Source organism: Periophthalmus magnuspinnatus, chromosome 22 (assembly GCF_009829125.3).
Source record: "Periophthalmus magnuspinnatus isolate fPerMag1 chromosome 22, fPerMag1.2.pri, whole genome shotgun sequence".
NCBI classification, from domain to species: Eukaryota; Metazoa; Chordata; class Actinopteri; order Gobiiformes; family Gobiidae; genus Periophthalmus; species Periophthalmus magnuspinnatus.
The window spans coordinates 1551342-1569621 of record NC_047147.1 but is presented as its reverse complement, the minus strand read 5'-3'; the positions used below and the strand labels follow the sequence as shown (position 1 = coordinate 1569621).

At 41.6% G+C, this 18280-nt stretch overlaps 1 protein-coding gene across 1 annotated transcript in view; it reads left to right on the top strand.

Annotated features, from left to right (window-relative positions):
* The first annotated feature begins 7095 nt into the window (after positions 1–7095).
* shprh (SNF2 histone linker PHD RING helicase) overlaps positions 7096–18280 on the top strand; it is a 39552-nt gene continuing 28367 nt past the window's right edge. Inside the window, 9 exon segments of the mRNA XM_033988336.2 lie at positions 7096–7255; positions 8751–9335; positions 11467–11596; positions 13349–13567; positions 14277–14355; positions 15035–15185; positions 15294–15396; positions 16082–16341; positions 17027–17668. Coding sequence (XP_033844227.2) covers positions 8760–9335; positions 11467–11596; positions 13349–13567; positions 14277–14355; positions 15035–15185; positions 15294–15396; positions 16082–16341; positions 17027–17668 — 2160 coding nt within the window. The 5' untranslated portion in view covers positions 7096–7255; positions 8751–8759.

Genomic DNA, 18280 nt, shown 5'->3' with positions numbered 1-18280 from the left:
CGACCGCATCACTGCAGACGCTGCACCGATCCGCCTGTCAATCTCCCGCTCCATCCTTCCCTCACTCGTGAACAAGACCCCGAGATACTTGAACTCCTCCACTTGGGGCAGAGACTCACCACCCACCCGGAGAGAGCAAACCACCTTTTTTCCGGTCTCGAGAACCATGGCCTCGGATTTGGAGGAGCTGATTCTCATCCCAGCCGCTTCACACTCGGCTGCAAACCGCCCCAGTGCCTGCTGCAGGTCCTGGCTCGAAGAAGCCATCAGGACAACATCATCTGCAAACAGCAGAGATGAAATCCTGTGGTTCCCAAACCAGGCCCCCTCCGGCCCCTGGCTGCGCCTAGAAATTCTGTCCATAAATATATGAACAGAACCGGTGACAAAGGGCAGCCCTGGCGGAGTCCAACATGCACCGGGAACAGGTCTGACTTACTGCCGGCAGTTTTCTGGACCTGATGGAGAGTATAGAGCTGGTCCAGTGTTCCGCGACCAGGACGAAAATCACACTGCTCCTCCTGAATCCGACGTTCGACTATCGGTCGGATTCTCCTCTCCAGTACCCTGGAATACCGGGAAGGCTGAGGAGTGTGATTCCCCTGTAATTGGAACACACCCTCCGGTCCCCCTTCTTATACAGAGGGACCACCACCCCGGTCTGCCATTCCACAGGTACTGTCCCCGACCGCCACGCGATGTTGCAGAGACGTGTCAGCCAAGACAGCCCCACAACATCCAGAGACTTGACGTACTCAGGACAGCTCTCATCCACCCCCGGAGCCTTGCCACCGAGGAGCTCGCTCCAACCACCTCGATGACTTCAGCCAGGGTGATGACCGAGTCTGCCTCCGGGTCCCCAGTCTATGCTTCCTCCTCGGAAGACATGATGGTGGGATTGAGGAGATCCTCAAAGTATTCCTTCCACCACCTGACAACATCCCCAGTTGAGGTCAGCAGCTCTCCATTCGCACTGTAAACAGTGTTGGTGAAACACTGCTTCCCCCTCCTGAGACGTCCGACGGTTTCAGAGGCTGCCTCAGGAGTCCCATGAGCCAACAAGGATTCATAGGACTTGTTCTTCAGCCTGACGGCATCCATTACTTACGGTGTCCACCACTGGGTTGGGGGATTGCCACCATGTCAAGTACCGCAGACCTTATGACCACAGCTACAAGCAGCTGCATCGACAATGGAGGTGGAGAACATGGTCCACTCAGAGTCCATATCCCCAGCCTCCCCCGGGATCAGGGAGAAGCTCTCCCAGAGTTGTGAGTTGAACACCCCTCAGACAGAGGGCTCCGCCAGACGTTCCCAGCAGACCCTCACGATGCACTTGGGCCTGCCTTGTCTGTCCAGCTTCCCCCTGCGCCAGCAGATCCAACTCACCACCAGGTGATGATTGGTTGACAACTCAGCCCCTCTCTTCACCCGAGTGTCCAAGACACGCGGCCGGAGATCAGATGACATGACAACAAAGTCGATCATCGACCTCTGACCTAGGGTGTCCTGGTGTCACGTGCACTGATGGACACCCTTGTGCTCGAACATGGTGTTCGTTATGGACAAACTGTGACTAGCATAGAAGTCCAATAACAAAACACTGCTCGGGTTCAGATCGGGGAGGCCATTCCTCCCAATCACACCCTTCCCAGTGTCAATGTCATTATCCATATGGGCATTGAAGTCACCCAGGAGAACAACGGAGTCCCCCGGTTCGTATCTAGTACCCCTCCCAGGGACTCCAAGAAGGCTGGGTATTCTGCACTGCTGTTCAGCCCGTAAGCTGACACAACAGTGAGAGACCTGTCCCTGACCCGAAGGCGCTAGGGACGTGGCCCTCTCGTTCACCGGGGTGAACTCCAACACGTGGCGGCAATGAGCAAGCCCACACCAGCTCCCCGTGGGCAATGCCAGAGAAATGGAGAGTCCAGCCCCTCTCAAGGAGTTGGGTTCCAGAGCCCAAACTATGCGTGGAGGTAAGGCCGACTATATCTAGCCAGTAATGTAGCTAGTCTCCATCTCGCTGTCATCCATGGCCTTGTGGCTATTGGAATGTTTAGCCATGTTTTTTGGAAAGAAAGATTTGTATTAATTCCTTATAATTATTTAAAAACATCACAATATGCATTAGTTTCCCATCGCCAGAGGAAACAATGGTAGTTCCCCAGTTTGGAATTATCCAACATTGTAAAAAAAAAAAAAAAGCACCTGGACCATTGGCAGATTAAATCACACAATGTTACTCTTCACAAAGCTCTAAAATTACTCTGCTGATTAGGAACAACTGCACAAAGGCAAAATCGATACTACTGTATGAGACAGAATAATCCAAAAAGCCTATTTGCACCACCAGAGTGTCATCACAGTCTGTGTGAAACACTGAGCAGGGCTCACAGGATCAGACACATGTACCACAATCACACACATACAATTTATTAGTACTATAGGACTATAGCCAACAAAAAAGGTGTTTTAAATTGGCACAATTTATGTGCATGTCTTTTTCATATACAGTACTTAGATATACACAATAAGGACAGATATGCAGTTATTTTTGTAGAGTATGTTGAAGCTTAATAATAACGTGGCTAGTCCATCATTAACGTTCATGTGATGAAGTCATCTCCATGTGTCCCGCCAGTAGCATCAGTACGGAGTATTTGACTAAACAGCTGTAGTTACACATTTTAACACTGTTGTTTTCGTTGTAATGCAGTAAACACACTGACACTTGATGTTATCGCTAAAGTTGACGTTATCTACGTGTGACCGTTTCTGTCACATTAGCGGCAACAGAGAAGCTCATTTTATTCTGTTTGAAACGGCTAAACATGTGATATTTAATAGACAGTGAAAGTACTTACCTCAACACAAAACGGTGATATTTAAGTGTCCTGCAGATGCACAGAACGTCTGTCATAGGATTTAAACGCTCGCGCTGCGGGGGCAGGACATAGGGCTCAGCTCGGCCTACGATTGGCCTGTCAAAAGATTGAGCGGAGTATTTGATTGGCTTTGTAAATAATGGAGATGTCTCAGCGACTGGCTGACAAAAGATTGGGCTGACTACTTGACTGGTGAAGGAAAGATGGGCCCGCCTGCCTGATTGGTGAGACAAAGATAGAGCCGTGAACATCATTGGTCCCCATATACAGTCCAGCAGTCAACAGTTACCCCACTGTCACAATTCTAGGACCTAGCTTAATAGTGTGATAGCATAACGGTAAGCTTCATAGCAAGAAGATACTAAGTTCTACTCCCAAACCATGTAGAGCTGGTGAGGAGTGTGCAGATTCATCTAAAAACAGGGGGCGCTCTGGGACAGTTCTCTCGTGTTTATGTGAGTTTGGGGTCTAAGGACAGTGGGTTGTCTGGGACAGTTCTCTTTTTTGTTTTTGTGAGTTTTGGGTCTAAAAACAGGGGCCGCTTTAAGATAGTTCAACATGTGTTTGTTTCAATTTGTTTGTTTGTGATGTTTAATCCGTCTGATATAGGCCAATGACGTCTCATGGTTTGATTTCTAACTTTCCTTTGGTTAAATTTGTGACATCCTGTGATTTTAGACTTCAAAAAAAAAAATAAATAAATAAAATAAACATAAAGGTCAAATTCTCCAGCTGAGGTCCTGACCAAGACCAGATCAAGTTCTAGACATGGGTCCCCAAATCCTGACAGGTTGCTAAATAACAAAGAACAAATTATCTTATGGGAGTCATCTGAATCAATGCCAGAGTTTTGGTGAATGACAAGGATATAAGCATGGGTCCATTTCAGATTTAAAAATACTGATGATGATGATGATGATGATGATAATGATGATGATTATTATTATTATTATTGACATTTGGCTGCTGCGACATAGCGCATGTGTCTGGCCTGAAACTATGACCTATTTTCTATGAGGGAACAGGGCTAACCACTCCGCCACTGCCCCCTGCCATCACGTCATGGTTAAAATAAACTGTTAATGTGCTGGTCATATATCAGCAGAATTCAACCAGTGATCTCCAAGTGGGGACTTAGGTTTCAGAGAGAAATATTAGCCCCATTTCAACTCAGAAATCAATATTCTATCTTTTGAGTGTTGGCATTTCTTCTATAAAACACTTTGAATTAATGTGTGTGTGAAATGTGCTGAAGAAATAAACTTGCCAAAAGTAAAGCATTAAAAACAGGAGCAGGTGTGATTATAAATGTTTATCTCCAAATTATTAAACTGCATTACTGGCACCAATATATCCAGCTTTACGTGTCCTTCAAATGGATTCCATTTTTGGGAAGCAGTTTTTAGACAATTGTGAGATTTTAGATTAAAAGTTCCATATCAATATTCAACAAATAGTTGAGTCAGTCTGTCATCGTAGTCCCATAAATACCATTTATAAATACATTTATACAGTGTTCTTCTCAGAGCATATGCCTACCGCGTAAGAGGGCTGGAAATATAAACCAGGACAACTTAAACAAACTTGCTCCCATACAAAGAAACCACAAGCTGTTTGCACTAGAACTGTAAGTATTCTAATTATTACAAAAGAAAAATGCTAGTTATTAAAACTAAAATGTATAATAAGTAAACTACAAAGTATGTTTCAGTACCACAGACAGCTCCCAGAGCAAAAACACCCACAAAACAATATAGAAAGTCAAAAGGTGATTTTTAAGAAGCACAATTTGATAAATCAATGACAAAATAATATAAACCAAAACTTGAAATTCAAGAAGTAATAAGTCTCGAGTTACTTTAATGAATACAAAAACTAGTCCAGATACAAAAAAACTCCATTGACAGAAATGAAGCTTTCCTGAATCTGTTTAGAATGATGTTGAGCTATATCTTTTACAAGTATAGGACAAATAGACAAGTATACACCCATGGACCACTATGAACCTACTGGACACTGAGGAATTACACATATAAGACACACAGGAATAGAAAACAAAGTACAAACATTTAATGTGGAACATCACAGTATATTGTCTAAGTATCGAGTCTATTCCTTAGTATTGAAATTGAGTTTGAAATTTTAGTATCATGACAATACTAGTTCCTATAGCTAAAACAAACAAACTAACGAGAGGCTAGTTATCCATATAAAAGCATGCACACACCTCTTGCAATGAAGTCTATAGAGTGCACAGCTCTGTACTGACCTGTTCATAATCCACTGGTGCATATGGTTCTTTCAGTTGGATCTCCTAGGTCTGCTTCCTTCAGCTGAGATGATGAGGTCTGAACGTCTCTCTCTCTCTCTCTCTCCCCTCCGCTTCATCAGAGTCCGCACTGAAGAAGAGGAGGCTGGAACCCCCCACTCCTCCTCCTCATTACCGCATCTCGAAAACGGGTCACACTCACGGCAGTGCCCCTCATAGCACGGCCACTCTGCCAAGCTTCCAAAACACCAAAAAGGCTGCAGTTTTTTAAATCTCCTGTTTTATTCTGCACAAAAACATCCAACCTGGTAGTTTGGATCTGTACAAACATGTTCTGAAATGTCACTGTGTGTTAGATGCCCTCCCTGTGTCTCCATGGGGTCTTATTCTGCATACAAAAATCTAACCCTGTAGTTTAGATGTGTACAAACATGTTCTGAAATGTGAACTTTGAACAGACTCCTGTTTTTAAAACATAAATCACAAATCTAATCTAAATCTAATCTAATCTCTAGACTTACTCATCCCTTGTTCTAGGCATGTAATTGTACTTTATTACATTTCAAATTATAGAGTTCCCAATCATTACACCTAGAGACACACATATACACCTACAGACACATACACCTACAGACACACACATACACTTACAGACATACACACACACTTACAGACACACATCTACACACACACACCTACAGACACACACGTACCTACAAACACACATACACCTACAGACAAACACACCTACAGAAACACACTCCTACAGACAAACATACCTACAGAAACACACACCTACAGACACACACATATCTACAGGCACACACACACCTACAGACACTGTACAGTACATACAGTACTGTACAGCAGGGTTGACAGAAATCAGATACTAGTTTCAATACCCGTTTTGATACTAGTTTTAATATCAAAACAAGATAATCTGAGGAGGTATCAATACTGCAAAAAATCACATCGCTGGGTCTAATTTGACCTGTTCTGTTTTATCTTGAGTTTTATCAGAGCTAATATAAGACCACATAGGATAATAAACAAATACTATTATTTTGTGTTGAATAATAAAACAGAGCTTTTAAAATGATCATGGGTATTAAAATCGGTATCAAGTCTATTTTAAAGTATCGAAATCAAGTTTGAAATGTTAGTGTTGTAAAAACCACTACAGTGCAGTCCGTTTTTAGCCATGTGACTCCTACACTTTAATTCGTTTCCACCACTGGACATTTATGTAAACATTCGACAACTTTAAAGTATGACGCTTGGATGCACGTGGGTTTGTTGTTGCGCCAGAGAATGACACGTGGAGTCTGCTCCCATCTTGTGGTGAAGCGTGCATCTTTACAAAAGTTAGCTAAAATTTCAGATTTCTGCAAATAAACAACATGTACACTCGCCTGGCCGATTTTTCTTGTTTTGTCTGATTTTTCCTGTTGTTTGATTTTCCTGTTTGTTTTTGTGTGTAGGCAGCACGGTGGCTGAGTGGCAACACTCATGCCTCACAGCAAGAAGGTTTGGTTCGATCCCCGGGTCGCCCAGGCCTTTCTGTGTGGGGCTTTGCATGTTTCTCCCCGTGTCTGGATGGGTTTCCTCCGTGTACTCCGGTTTCCTCCATCAACCAAAACATGAACGCCCTTCGAGACAACTGTGATTTTGGGCGTTACAAAAATAAAATTAATTGAATTGAATGTATCATAACTCGAAATGAACATATAAACGTAGGTAAAACTGTAACAGCTCTATAAACAAGTTAATTTGTTAAAACATTAAAATTAGCATTATCAGGTAAAATATTTCAGCTTAACTCAAAATCACAGCTCTGCAGAAGTAATTCACTCGTGTCTTGCAAATGTCAGGCTTATATCAGTATTTTGTTCAAATGAAGACATTTATTTATTCCAGCGGAAGTCGCCCTAAAACACTGTGACGTCACTTCCGTCATTTAAACATGGCGGAGAACACGGAGCGGTGACTGAGCCCTGATATTTTGATTCTTTCTGACACAAAAATAAGAAATACAGCTTCATGAAACGACCCTTCAAGCTGTGACAACAATTTCCGTGTCTTCTGTGAATCTTCAAAGGTAAATGTGCTATTTTTGCATAATCTTTTTTTGCGTAAAACCCACTATAACGCAGTGTTTACATTATGCATTTTAAATCTAGCGTTAAGTAACAGCACTTTGACAAACAAACATGCTTGCAACGAGTGTTTCTTTGTTTAAGGTTGATTTCATTTAGAGAATATATTGAATAATAGATAATTCATTCAAACACTCAGTAGATGGTTCTGTGCTACTTAAACTAATTAACGTAACGTAATTAACGTTAATGACTCTGGGATAAATGCCTCATAGTTCACACATTGCACACTTTGATATTGTTTGTTAGAGTGTGTATATTTTTGTGGATATGGAGGTGAATATGGTCAAACATTATATTAAGTAACATTTTTTGGAGGGGAAGTGCTTAAACGCTCCTGTTTCATCTTTAAACAGGCCCTTCCCGCTTATTTATGATTTTACATGAAGTTAGAATTATAGTTTGTTGAACCTTAAAGCAGTGGAGGAGGAGCACAGTCTTTTTATTGAAAACAACTACTATGTTTCCAATATCACAGCACAATGACACTTTACACTTTTGGATACTTAAAGCTTACTGCAGAATAATAAAAATGATCAAACTGTATCTTTTAGCATCAGGTTTTAATAAAATGTTCCACGTTAGTGTTTTATTCCTAAGCTGAGGGTCGAGGTGGGCAATGCACAGTCTCCAAAATAATACTTTACTAGATTTGTGAACATTTAGAACAGGAGTGTCCAAACTATGGCCTGGGGGCCTCAGACCAATTTTTTATTGGCCTTTTGGCCTTCAGTTGAACTGGCCCAATTGATCAAAAACAACAAATTTGAGTAACCCTGCCAATATAACCTGAATAACATCACTTTGCATTGTCATACAGACCTAATATTAATATTCCAAGCCTTATTTAAAGTATGAAGTAAAAACTGTGTTAAATGCACCATCTGAATTATCCACTGTATTGACCACTGGTCTGTGGCCCTCTGTGACGAATATTTATCAAGATATGGCCCTTGGTGAAAAGAGTTTGGGCACCCCTGATTTACAACATAGAAACCTGCAGTGTTATAAAGTGATATTTATGTTTTTAATGTTTTACTTCCTACAGTGTTTCACACAAGTTAATACTGAGACTGTGGCACAACTGATCCATATTTGAATAATTTTATTCAGTACAATATATGGAGAATACATCTGACTTTTTGGCTCTGCTGATAAAAAACAACTAAATACAGTGAAAATATAATTACTTCTACCTGTTTAAGACAAGTCTACAGGTAGGATGTATAATTAATTTGACCAATTTTTCATTCAGATTATTTTCAGACTATGGGGGAACAATTTTACTATGGGGGCCACCATAGTCTAATGTCTTATTCACTTTTAGAGCAATAGTTGAGAAATATCAAGATATATACAGGATTTTTGTCAATTTCACACATAACTACAGTAAAAAAATACTTTGTGTCTAAAATTATGATATAACTTGTTTTACAGCGTGGCACCATGAGCAGCAGGAGGAAGCGTGCTCCTCCGGTGAGGGTGGACGAGGAGGCGAAGAAGAGGCTCGAATGGAACATGCTTGAGGACCGGAAAAACGAAGTCAGTTTGGAAGATGATCCAGAACACATCCCAACCTGCTCCAGCTTTATCCAACAGGCTCCAGCCAGTGAAGCTAAACATGAAACTGCAGCTTGTGTCAGTGTTAAACTTACTGAGGAGTCACCAGGTACATCCATAGACACTCCGCCCTCTCCTGTTGTATCTGTGAAAGTAATACCATGGACTCACCATGGGCCCATATGGAAAGCCTTAATAGGAGAGTTCACTGTTCAGCCAAAATGGCTTCCTTCAAACTTTGAACAGAGAACGTTCTTGCTCCAAAGGAAAGATCAGCTGTTTTATTTAAGTTACAGAAGAAATAATGGTTCTGACGAGGACTCAGGGGCTCAGAGTGAGTCCAAAGAGGACACGATCAAAGCAGAGTGCAGTTTGAGCAAGATTTCACTGAGGGATGTGGACTGGCTTCTTCAGAGGAGAGTGGTTCAGCTCTGTCACCAACCACAAGAAGACGCATATAAGGTAAAGATACCAGTGTTTCTCATTAATACAGGAGGCTATGACGCCCCCCAGAGTCTAACAGTCTTCCCTAGACTCTAATAACAACCTGGACTATTCTGACATGTGAATTTTCACTCTGTATTATCATAAACTAGAGACGTCACAGGTCAGAAATGAGTGCTTAATGATTACATTAGTGCAGTGGTTCTTAACGTGGGTTCGATCGAACCCTAGGGGTTCGGTGAGTCAGTCCCAGGGGTTCGGCGGAGGTCAAGACACGCACCAGACTCATATGATTCGCGGACTGCGAGCGTCTCCAGACGCTGGCCGTGTCCTAATTCGACAAATGCACCTTTGCTGTGCCTATCGAACACTGCTCACTCCAAGCTGAGCGCGCGCGCAATTGCGCACTGCTGACACGGTCTCTTTTTCAATGTGAGTCAGTGAGTGTGACCGGGGACGAGCTGCTCCAGCCAATTATGTGATTCACATACGTATTGTGCAGCTTATCAACGTCATTGACGGACGTCCTCATGTCCCGCTCCCAGAGTTTTAGCCGATGTGGAGTGAAGACTCGCTAATGATTCTAAGTGCTTAACGTTCCGACGGCCCGCCCTCGGGCAAAGATCCGCGCGTAACATTAGGCGCGCGTAATTGCGTAACTTTACGCACTGTTTTGCAGCAGTTTTGCGTTTTAAACATGACGAAACGGACAAAACAAAGGAAGTACGTGACCGAGGACACTGTGGATGTTTGTACAAGTTAAACAAGAGGCATCTCGAACCCGGAGCGGTTCGTGGAACCGAGTGAAGATCTCATGGTGGACTGAGGAGTAGAGGACCTGATGTGCTGATGGACTGGATGCTGTTCCTGGATGCGTGGTTTATTCTGCTATTGACTTAATTGTGGGTCAAATGTGTATTATGTGTAATCATTAGCATTAGCTAATGCCAATCTGCGCCCCCGACCACCACCAATCATTCACGCACCCACCAAAGTGTGCGTGAAAGATTGGGAAGTGTCTTGCCTAAGGACACAATGACAGAAGTTGGTCCGAGCGGGACTCGATCCTCCAACCTCTGTCACAGAATGACTGTCACACTGTCACATGTACAGTGTATTATTAGTTTCCAGTGTGTGTTTGTTCACTGTTTGCAGTATGTGGTTTGTAAATATATATTTATTTTGACCCATACCAGTTGTTTTGAATATATTTTATTTACAAATACACATTATATATATTGTGTTTTGATATGATATGTAAATGTACAGTAATAGAGAAGCTGGGTGTGCAGATACAGATTTCTCTCTGTGTATTGGTCATTGAATACTGTCACTTTGAACGGCATAAAAACATAAAACGACATAAAAACGAAGAAAAGGAACAGACTTTGCTGTGAAAATGACATGAGAGTGGCCAAGGTGAAGCCATGCATTTCTGAACTGGTCTCTCAAAGGCAACAGCAGAAGTCACACTGATTTGCAGTAAATATTCATTATTATTCTAGTGTGATGGAAATTAGATGATAGTGTGGTAGTGTTAAAAAAGGTCATGTCTTTGTGAAAAGGTATGTATGTAATTTGTTGTGAGTTTATACATTGTATTGGTTTTATTCTTTGAACACAGTGATATTAATGCACGATTTATTTTGTGCACCAGTAAAACACACATATGTCTTGAATTAGAAAAAAATTATATTTTATCTTTCAATAAAGAAGGGTTCGGTGAATGTGCATATGGAACCGGTGGGGTTCAGTACCTCCAACAAGGTTAAGAACCACTGCATTAGTGGTAAGTGCCATTCATACTCCACTCCATGGAATGAGTTATTCACATAAAAATACTTTGTGCCACGACAATCTTCCTAAATATATAGAAAACACTGTATAATGTATATATTATAATTATATTATTTTAGAACATCCACTTCACCAAGTTATGATGGAAAAATTTGATCTGTTTTAGAAATATGAGAATGTTAACAAAGTTTTAATGTACACTTTAAATTTTGTACGTCCAATTTCCTGACTACTTCACCTTCTTACTACTACTACTACTATTACTACAGCTATTACTATTACTGCTTCTACTTCCACTACTAGTTCAGCTCCTTGCGTTATCTTGTCCTTAAACATAATATCTGTTTTTCAGGTGGGAATCTACTTATTGGAGGCTGGTCTTGGGAAGCCTGAGTTTCTGAGTGAAGGAATGACTCGTTTGAAAAAAGCAAATCAGATTTTTCAGAAGATGATGGAATACTTCTATGACTTTATTATACCAGGTGAGTGCCTTTGTCAGGGCCAGACACTGTGCCAGACACCGTGCCACACCCCGGGGGCCACATCCTGGGGGGCCACATCCTGGGGGGCCACATCCTGGGGGGCCACATCCCGGGGGCCACATCCCGGGGGCCACACCCCGGGGGCCACACACCGGGGGCCACACACTTGGCCGTACACTAGACCATGTAGTGAGTGAGTTCTGCTGTATTATTGTCATTATTATTATACTGTATACATCATTATACTGTGTCCAAACTTGTGGTTGAGCCAAGTTTAGTCCAGAAGTTGTCTTGGTTTGGTCCTGTTCCAGACTTGGTTTTATTATATATGTGTTAGTCTCCATGGTTATAATTGTGGGTAATAATAAGGTTTAATCCTAGTCAAGTCCTTGAGTCCTGGGCCATATCCCAATTCGCCAGATGTACCGTTCAACGTACCATTCGAAGTATTGTTCGAAGTACCCGGCTGAAAATGTGTCCTCCTCAGTGAGTCTTACTGAAATGGGACAGGGTTACACCACGGACCGTACTTCTACTGCTGTCTTTGTGCATTCGTTCACTTTGAATATCAATAGGCAAATATAACATTCGACATGATTTTTTCCCAGTTGTAGCTACTTCATAACTTTAACAAAATATGCCTTGTTAAAATGTAATAACAGAGACAGAGGCAACCAATATCATTTTTACATCCATAGTCTATAAACCAGATAACACTTATTAGTTCTACATAAAGTGGGATATTTGGGACAGTTTTAATTTTATCTGTGGCTAAACCACTTTAATACCAGTAGAGGGCACTGTTCCCGGCCATGCCAGTTCATTTCCTTTTATTATTGTAGTGTATTTTCTAACAGTGCAGCACTACATCAAACTGGTATCTTGATTTACTAACGCTAAGGTAAATGACATGTGCCACCAGGGGGCGCATAATGAAATAATGCTCATGAACTCATATTGTGCAAACCAGCTGGTCTGCACGCACGCATGCACGCACGCAGGCACCCCCCCCCCCCCCCCCTTAATGATAATAATGTATTCTTCTTCTTCTTATTGTCTGGGAATAACTGCACACTCCTGTATTCAGTGTATCTTCTTTTGTTTCCCTAAACCAGCCCAGAAGAATGTACTGCAAAATAACACAGCTGGAAAGGTTTTTAATCATCAAACACATGGCCTGTACATATCTTCATTTAGATTTAACAGTTTCAATTTCACGCTGTTTTCGGTGACGTAAACCAGTACGAACATTTGAACATGTATTGTGTAGCGGACTCCATTTTCTTCTCTTTTTTGCATAGGCGTGGTGCATGATGGGATATAGTAGTGTGTGAAGTGTGCAGGCTTCGACTACGGTCGATGTCCATGGAAACGCAGGGCACCTTTTCAGCCTTATTCGTCCGGTGAATGAAATGAGACAGCACTTGTCGTGACGGAAGTTACTTAAGCCCTTAAATGCACCATTCGAACGGCACTTCGAATGGTGCATTTGGCGAATTTGGACACAGCCCTGGACTGCAACTTGGTACTTTGGGATATTCCACAGTATGGCATTAAACCTATCTATCTCCATGGAGACAAGCATGAGGGACAGGTGTTAAAACCAGGAGTTCAGATCTGCAGAGAGCCAACTCCTTCAATTATTCCAACACAAAAGTACATATATCAGAATATTCAAATTATTATTAAATTGGCTCCTTTTTTGCAGTTACAGATAACTGATTTTAAAAAGTAATGTTTTGTTTTTTGTAGAAGTAGTTGATAATGAGGAGGAGGAGTGTGACACAGAGCTGGAGAGACAGAACATTGAGGAGTTATACGATTATGTCCGGCGCGTTCATCAGAGAGAGGGGGAAGTGCTGAGCTTCCAAGCCCAGCACAAGGCTCTGATACCAGTGCTGAGGCCGTACCAGTGTCAGGCTGTCAACTGGATGTTAAAGAGAGAGAAGGCCAACAGCTCCTCACCCAAAGGTAAGAAGGTCCACTACTCTCCAAGTAACACAAGAGCTCCTCCCAAAAGTCAGAAGGTCCACTACTGTCCTCCTGGTAACGCAAGATCACCTAAAGGTTAGAAGGCCCACTACTGTCCTCCTGGTAACACAAGAGCTCCTCTTAAAGGTCAGAAGGCCCACTACTGTCCTCCTAGTAACACAAAATAACGTAAAGGTCAGAAGGGTCACTACTGTCCTCCTGGTAACATAAGCTCACGTAAAAGTCAGAAGGTCCACTACTGTCCTCCTGGTAACACAAGATCACCTAAAGGTCAGAAGGTCCACTATTGTCCTCCTGGTAACACAGGAGCTCCTCCTAAATTCCACCACATTCATACATGTTCATTCATTGTTTTGATGCTTCATTGAGAATCTAGAGTGTAAATAATCCTGGAAATAAAAAAGAAACAAAACAGAAATGAAAGAGTGTGTACAAACTTTGTCATGTAGATCAGTGTTTCATGAAGCAACTGCATGCAGTTTATCATATTTAAAAATAAATTTTTTTTTTTTTTTTGCTGATCGACTAAGTGGGCTTGAGATTTTTGTCGACTCAAATGTCTTATTATTTTTAATGTGAGTCAGAACTATGATTAAAACTACATTAAAATAACAAATACATTTGAATGCACATAAACATATTAACATATACTTGAAGTCATTCATCTGTTTTTATGTTTTCTTTGCAGAACCAGGGCTGCATCACCTTTGGCACGAGCTGGTGACTCTGTGTGGAAAAAAGCTGTTTTACAACCCATACACGGGCTGGTAGGGCTTTATATGTATCTGACACTTACGTTAACATTATCAGGGCCCTACACAAGTTTATTTTGTTTATTCCTGTGTTGGGTTCCAGTCCTTTGGTTTTAGTCCACGTTTAGTTCTAGTTTAAACATGGTTGTACTCCCATTTATACTTTTTTTCCCCTGTCCCTGTTCAGACATGGTTTAGTCTCAGTATAGTCCTTGCTTAGATTGGGTTTAGCTCCAGTTTAGACTTGACTTCAGACCTGGTTTAGTCTTGGTTTAGGTACCCCTTTAGTCCTGGTTTGTACATTTACAGTAAACTAAAGAAAATACCAGAACTCTGAGACCCCTGTGCTAAATGTCCCAGTTTAGTCTATGGTTAGATCTGACTTGTTCCCAGTTCATCTTTGGTTTTGACCTAGTTTAATCCTGGTTGGTTTTGGGTTTTGTCCTGTTTAGTCCTGGTTGGTTTTTGGTTTAGTTTTGGTTTTGTCTGTGTTTAGACCTCATTTTGTCCCAGTTCAGCTTTGGGTTAGGTCCGGTTTAAGTTTGATACTGGTATTTAAAGAGTCTTGGTTCAGGGGGTGAGTTAGTCTGGGTTTAATTTTGTTTGGGGGCCTGATTTAGTCCTTGTATTATCAGTAAACAAGAAAACACCAGATTTATGTGGAGTCTTTAAAATGCCTTATTAACTTGTCCAGTCTGATCCGTGAGTTCCCTCTGGCTGGAGTGGACTGGCCTGGGGGGATCCTGGCCGATGAGATGGGACTCGGAAAAACAGTGGAGGTTTTGGCTCTGATTCTGTGTAACCCTCGACCCAACCTGCAGCAGGAGGCCTACACACTGCCTGAAGTGAGAATGGGCTCAAATATGGTTGAAATGTTGAGCTGATTTTGAAATGTTCATATTACCCCATTATCTTAATGTGACGTGATGTAAAGGACTGTTGTCTGTTTTCAGGGGCAGTCGGTGAACTACTTTGTGCCTCCTCCTCCAGAGAAGAATAAAGTTCCTCCACGAAAGTCTGAAGTGTCTCAACCAAAAGCAAAAATCAACTTCCCACGTGAGACCAAAGATCATGTGATCAGGCTCAAAATCACAGCGCACACATGGTTCTATTTATAATACATAAATTACGACAGTGGCTCAGTTGGTAGAGCATTTGTCCACTGATCTGAAGGTTTGAATGCTGCTCTTGACATAGACATCAGTGGTAGAATGGTCAGATCCACTGACCCACAGATGAATGCTGTCGTTGTGTCCCTGGGCAAGTCACTTAACCCCTCTCGCTCCCAGTGTCTGTGTACACTGGTGTGTCAGTGTGTGTGTGAATGGGTGAGTGGTTCCTTGATGTAAAGTGCTTTGAGCATCAAAGGTGGAAAAGCTCTACATAAAAATCTGACCATTTACCATTATACATTAGTTACATTCCTTGTAATATAAGATTTATTTAACTGGTGACACAGTGGCCAAGTTCTCTCATCTCAAAGCGAGAAAGTCCTTGGTTTGACTCCTGAATAGTACAATTTACAAAATCCTCAGCTAATGTAGTTCTGACCCAGACTCACTCAAGATTTCAGACACAGAAAAGTCCTGCCTCATGTAATTATTGTAATTATTATTGTTAAGTTTAATTTTTATTATTATTATTATTATTATTGATTGAATGTGTTAATAATGATAATAATAATAATAATAATAATAATAATTATTATTATTATTGTTTTCTGTGTTTTTTCTCCTCTCAGCTGTGCGTTCGATGTTGCTAATGGCGATGAAGCAGATGGACAAAGGCAAAGGTGTGTCCCTGCCCTCCATGTTTTCATACATGCGCAGTTGCTGTGGTTATGACCCCGTGAAGAACCGGAACCACATCAAGAGAACCATGAAGAAACTGCTGGACGAGAAGAAGGTCAAGCAGGTCAAAGGTCGCGGCATGATGGGCTCCTTCAAACTCGGATTCAACTTCACTGGAACTCAAGAGAAGCTGCTCACGCCAGCTAAGATGGTTGGAATGACTACTTTTTATGTATCTGATCTGTTCAGTAGTTAACACCACATAGGGGCATTTTAAATACAACACTAATCCTAACCACAAACGTAAGCTAATGATTGATGCTTTTTATTAAGTAATAAACAATTACTTTACTGTTAAACCTTGCTGCAGATATAGTCCATGGACATTATCTCATTACCTCATAAAGGAGTCAAAATGCCTACCAGCTCTTTATGGGAATCAGCATAAACCTCTTTTGACCATTCAAAAGACGCAATATTTTTGTTTTAAATTGTCGCTATGGACTATTGTCCCAGTTTTTCATCACTCTAAATTTGACACCTATGGATACACAAATCTTAAATCTTTAAAAAAAAAAAGCTACTTAGAAAATGTAAAATTAAACAGTGTGTAACTTTCAGGAGGTGACACATCACCTCCATGTTTCCATGGAAACAGAAAGACAAAACCACACTTCGGAACCTTCTCCATGGAGATAGATGCGTTTTATGCCAAACTGTAGAATATTATACCCATAGGAACAACAGTTCCATGGAAACAAGTAGGACGGAAAGTCTGTGGAAATGCAAGCCATCGTATAGTAAGGTAATACACATTATCAAGATGAAAAAAATATATATCGCTTTTACTACTATATATACTACTATAATAATATCTGTCCTGTTTTGTCTTGTAGCTTCCTAAAACTCCAGAGTCTTCGCCTCGAAAGTCCTTTCAGAGACGAGCGAAGGACAAAGCGGAGGTGGCACTCCAAAACGCTCTGACCGAAGACGACAAGGATCCCGACACATTACTGTCCTCCCTCTCCAATGTCTCCACAGAAACCAAGAAGGAATATGAGGAAAACGCATCTGAAAACTTGGATGATTCAAATGACCCTTTTAACATCTCAACCTCGTCCCAAACATCTCAGGACAGAAACAAGGTAGATTCAAAAGACAAAATGGATCAGAAACAGGAAGAAAAAGTTGAAATGGCCCAAACTATTCCCCAGGAAGACACGGATCTGCCCAAACGAGCGTCTGTTTGTCCATTTAACACTTCAGATTACCGTTTTGAGTGCATCTGTGGAGAGCTGGGGATCATAGATTACAAACCGCGGGTGCAGTGTATGAACTGTGACCTCTGGCAGCACGCAGACTGTGTGAACTACAAACAGGCAAGTCTGGAGACCACGCCCTTCTTCTGCCCACACTGCCTGGTCGCCATGACGCCCGTGCCCACCGGCGCCACCCTCATCATATCACCCAGCTCCATCTGTCACCAGTGGGTGGAGGAGATCAACAAGCACATCCGCTCCTCCTCCCTCAGAGTCCTGGTCAGTAGCACTGCTTTAAAATACATGCATATAATGTTTTAGCTCAATGGGCTCGCATCTCGATAAACATGGCTCCTATTTGGCCTGGAAGGTGGCCTCAGTTGGCTTGTTTCATTGAAAATGTTTATTTGGCTATAATATTCTGCAGTAGACATGGGACAATAGTGAAATTTGGTGTCACGGTTATCACGGCCAAATACATTTTGATTAACGATTATATCAGGGTAATTTAAAAATGTTCTGGATATGAATAATTATAATTTTAATATTATGAACAGTTTCCATATTAAACAGCTGTTATAGTGCTGTACTTTGTTCTAAGTTAAAACATTAGTGATCCAGAAGAGATCATCAGGAGAAGTTTGTGCCTCTCATTCTGGAGATATAAAGAACATTACCTCATAAAGGACATTATTTTTGATATCAGGATAAACAACACTGTTTATGTTTATGCCCCATCCCATTCTACACTCCGGCATTAAACTCCATGGGGAATGTTCTGAAGTGTTTTGCTTTAACTTTCTGTTACCATGGAATCATGCAGGTGATGTGTCACCTCCAGAAAGTTACATGGTGTTGCTTTTTAGAAGACATGTTAAATTACCACAACTA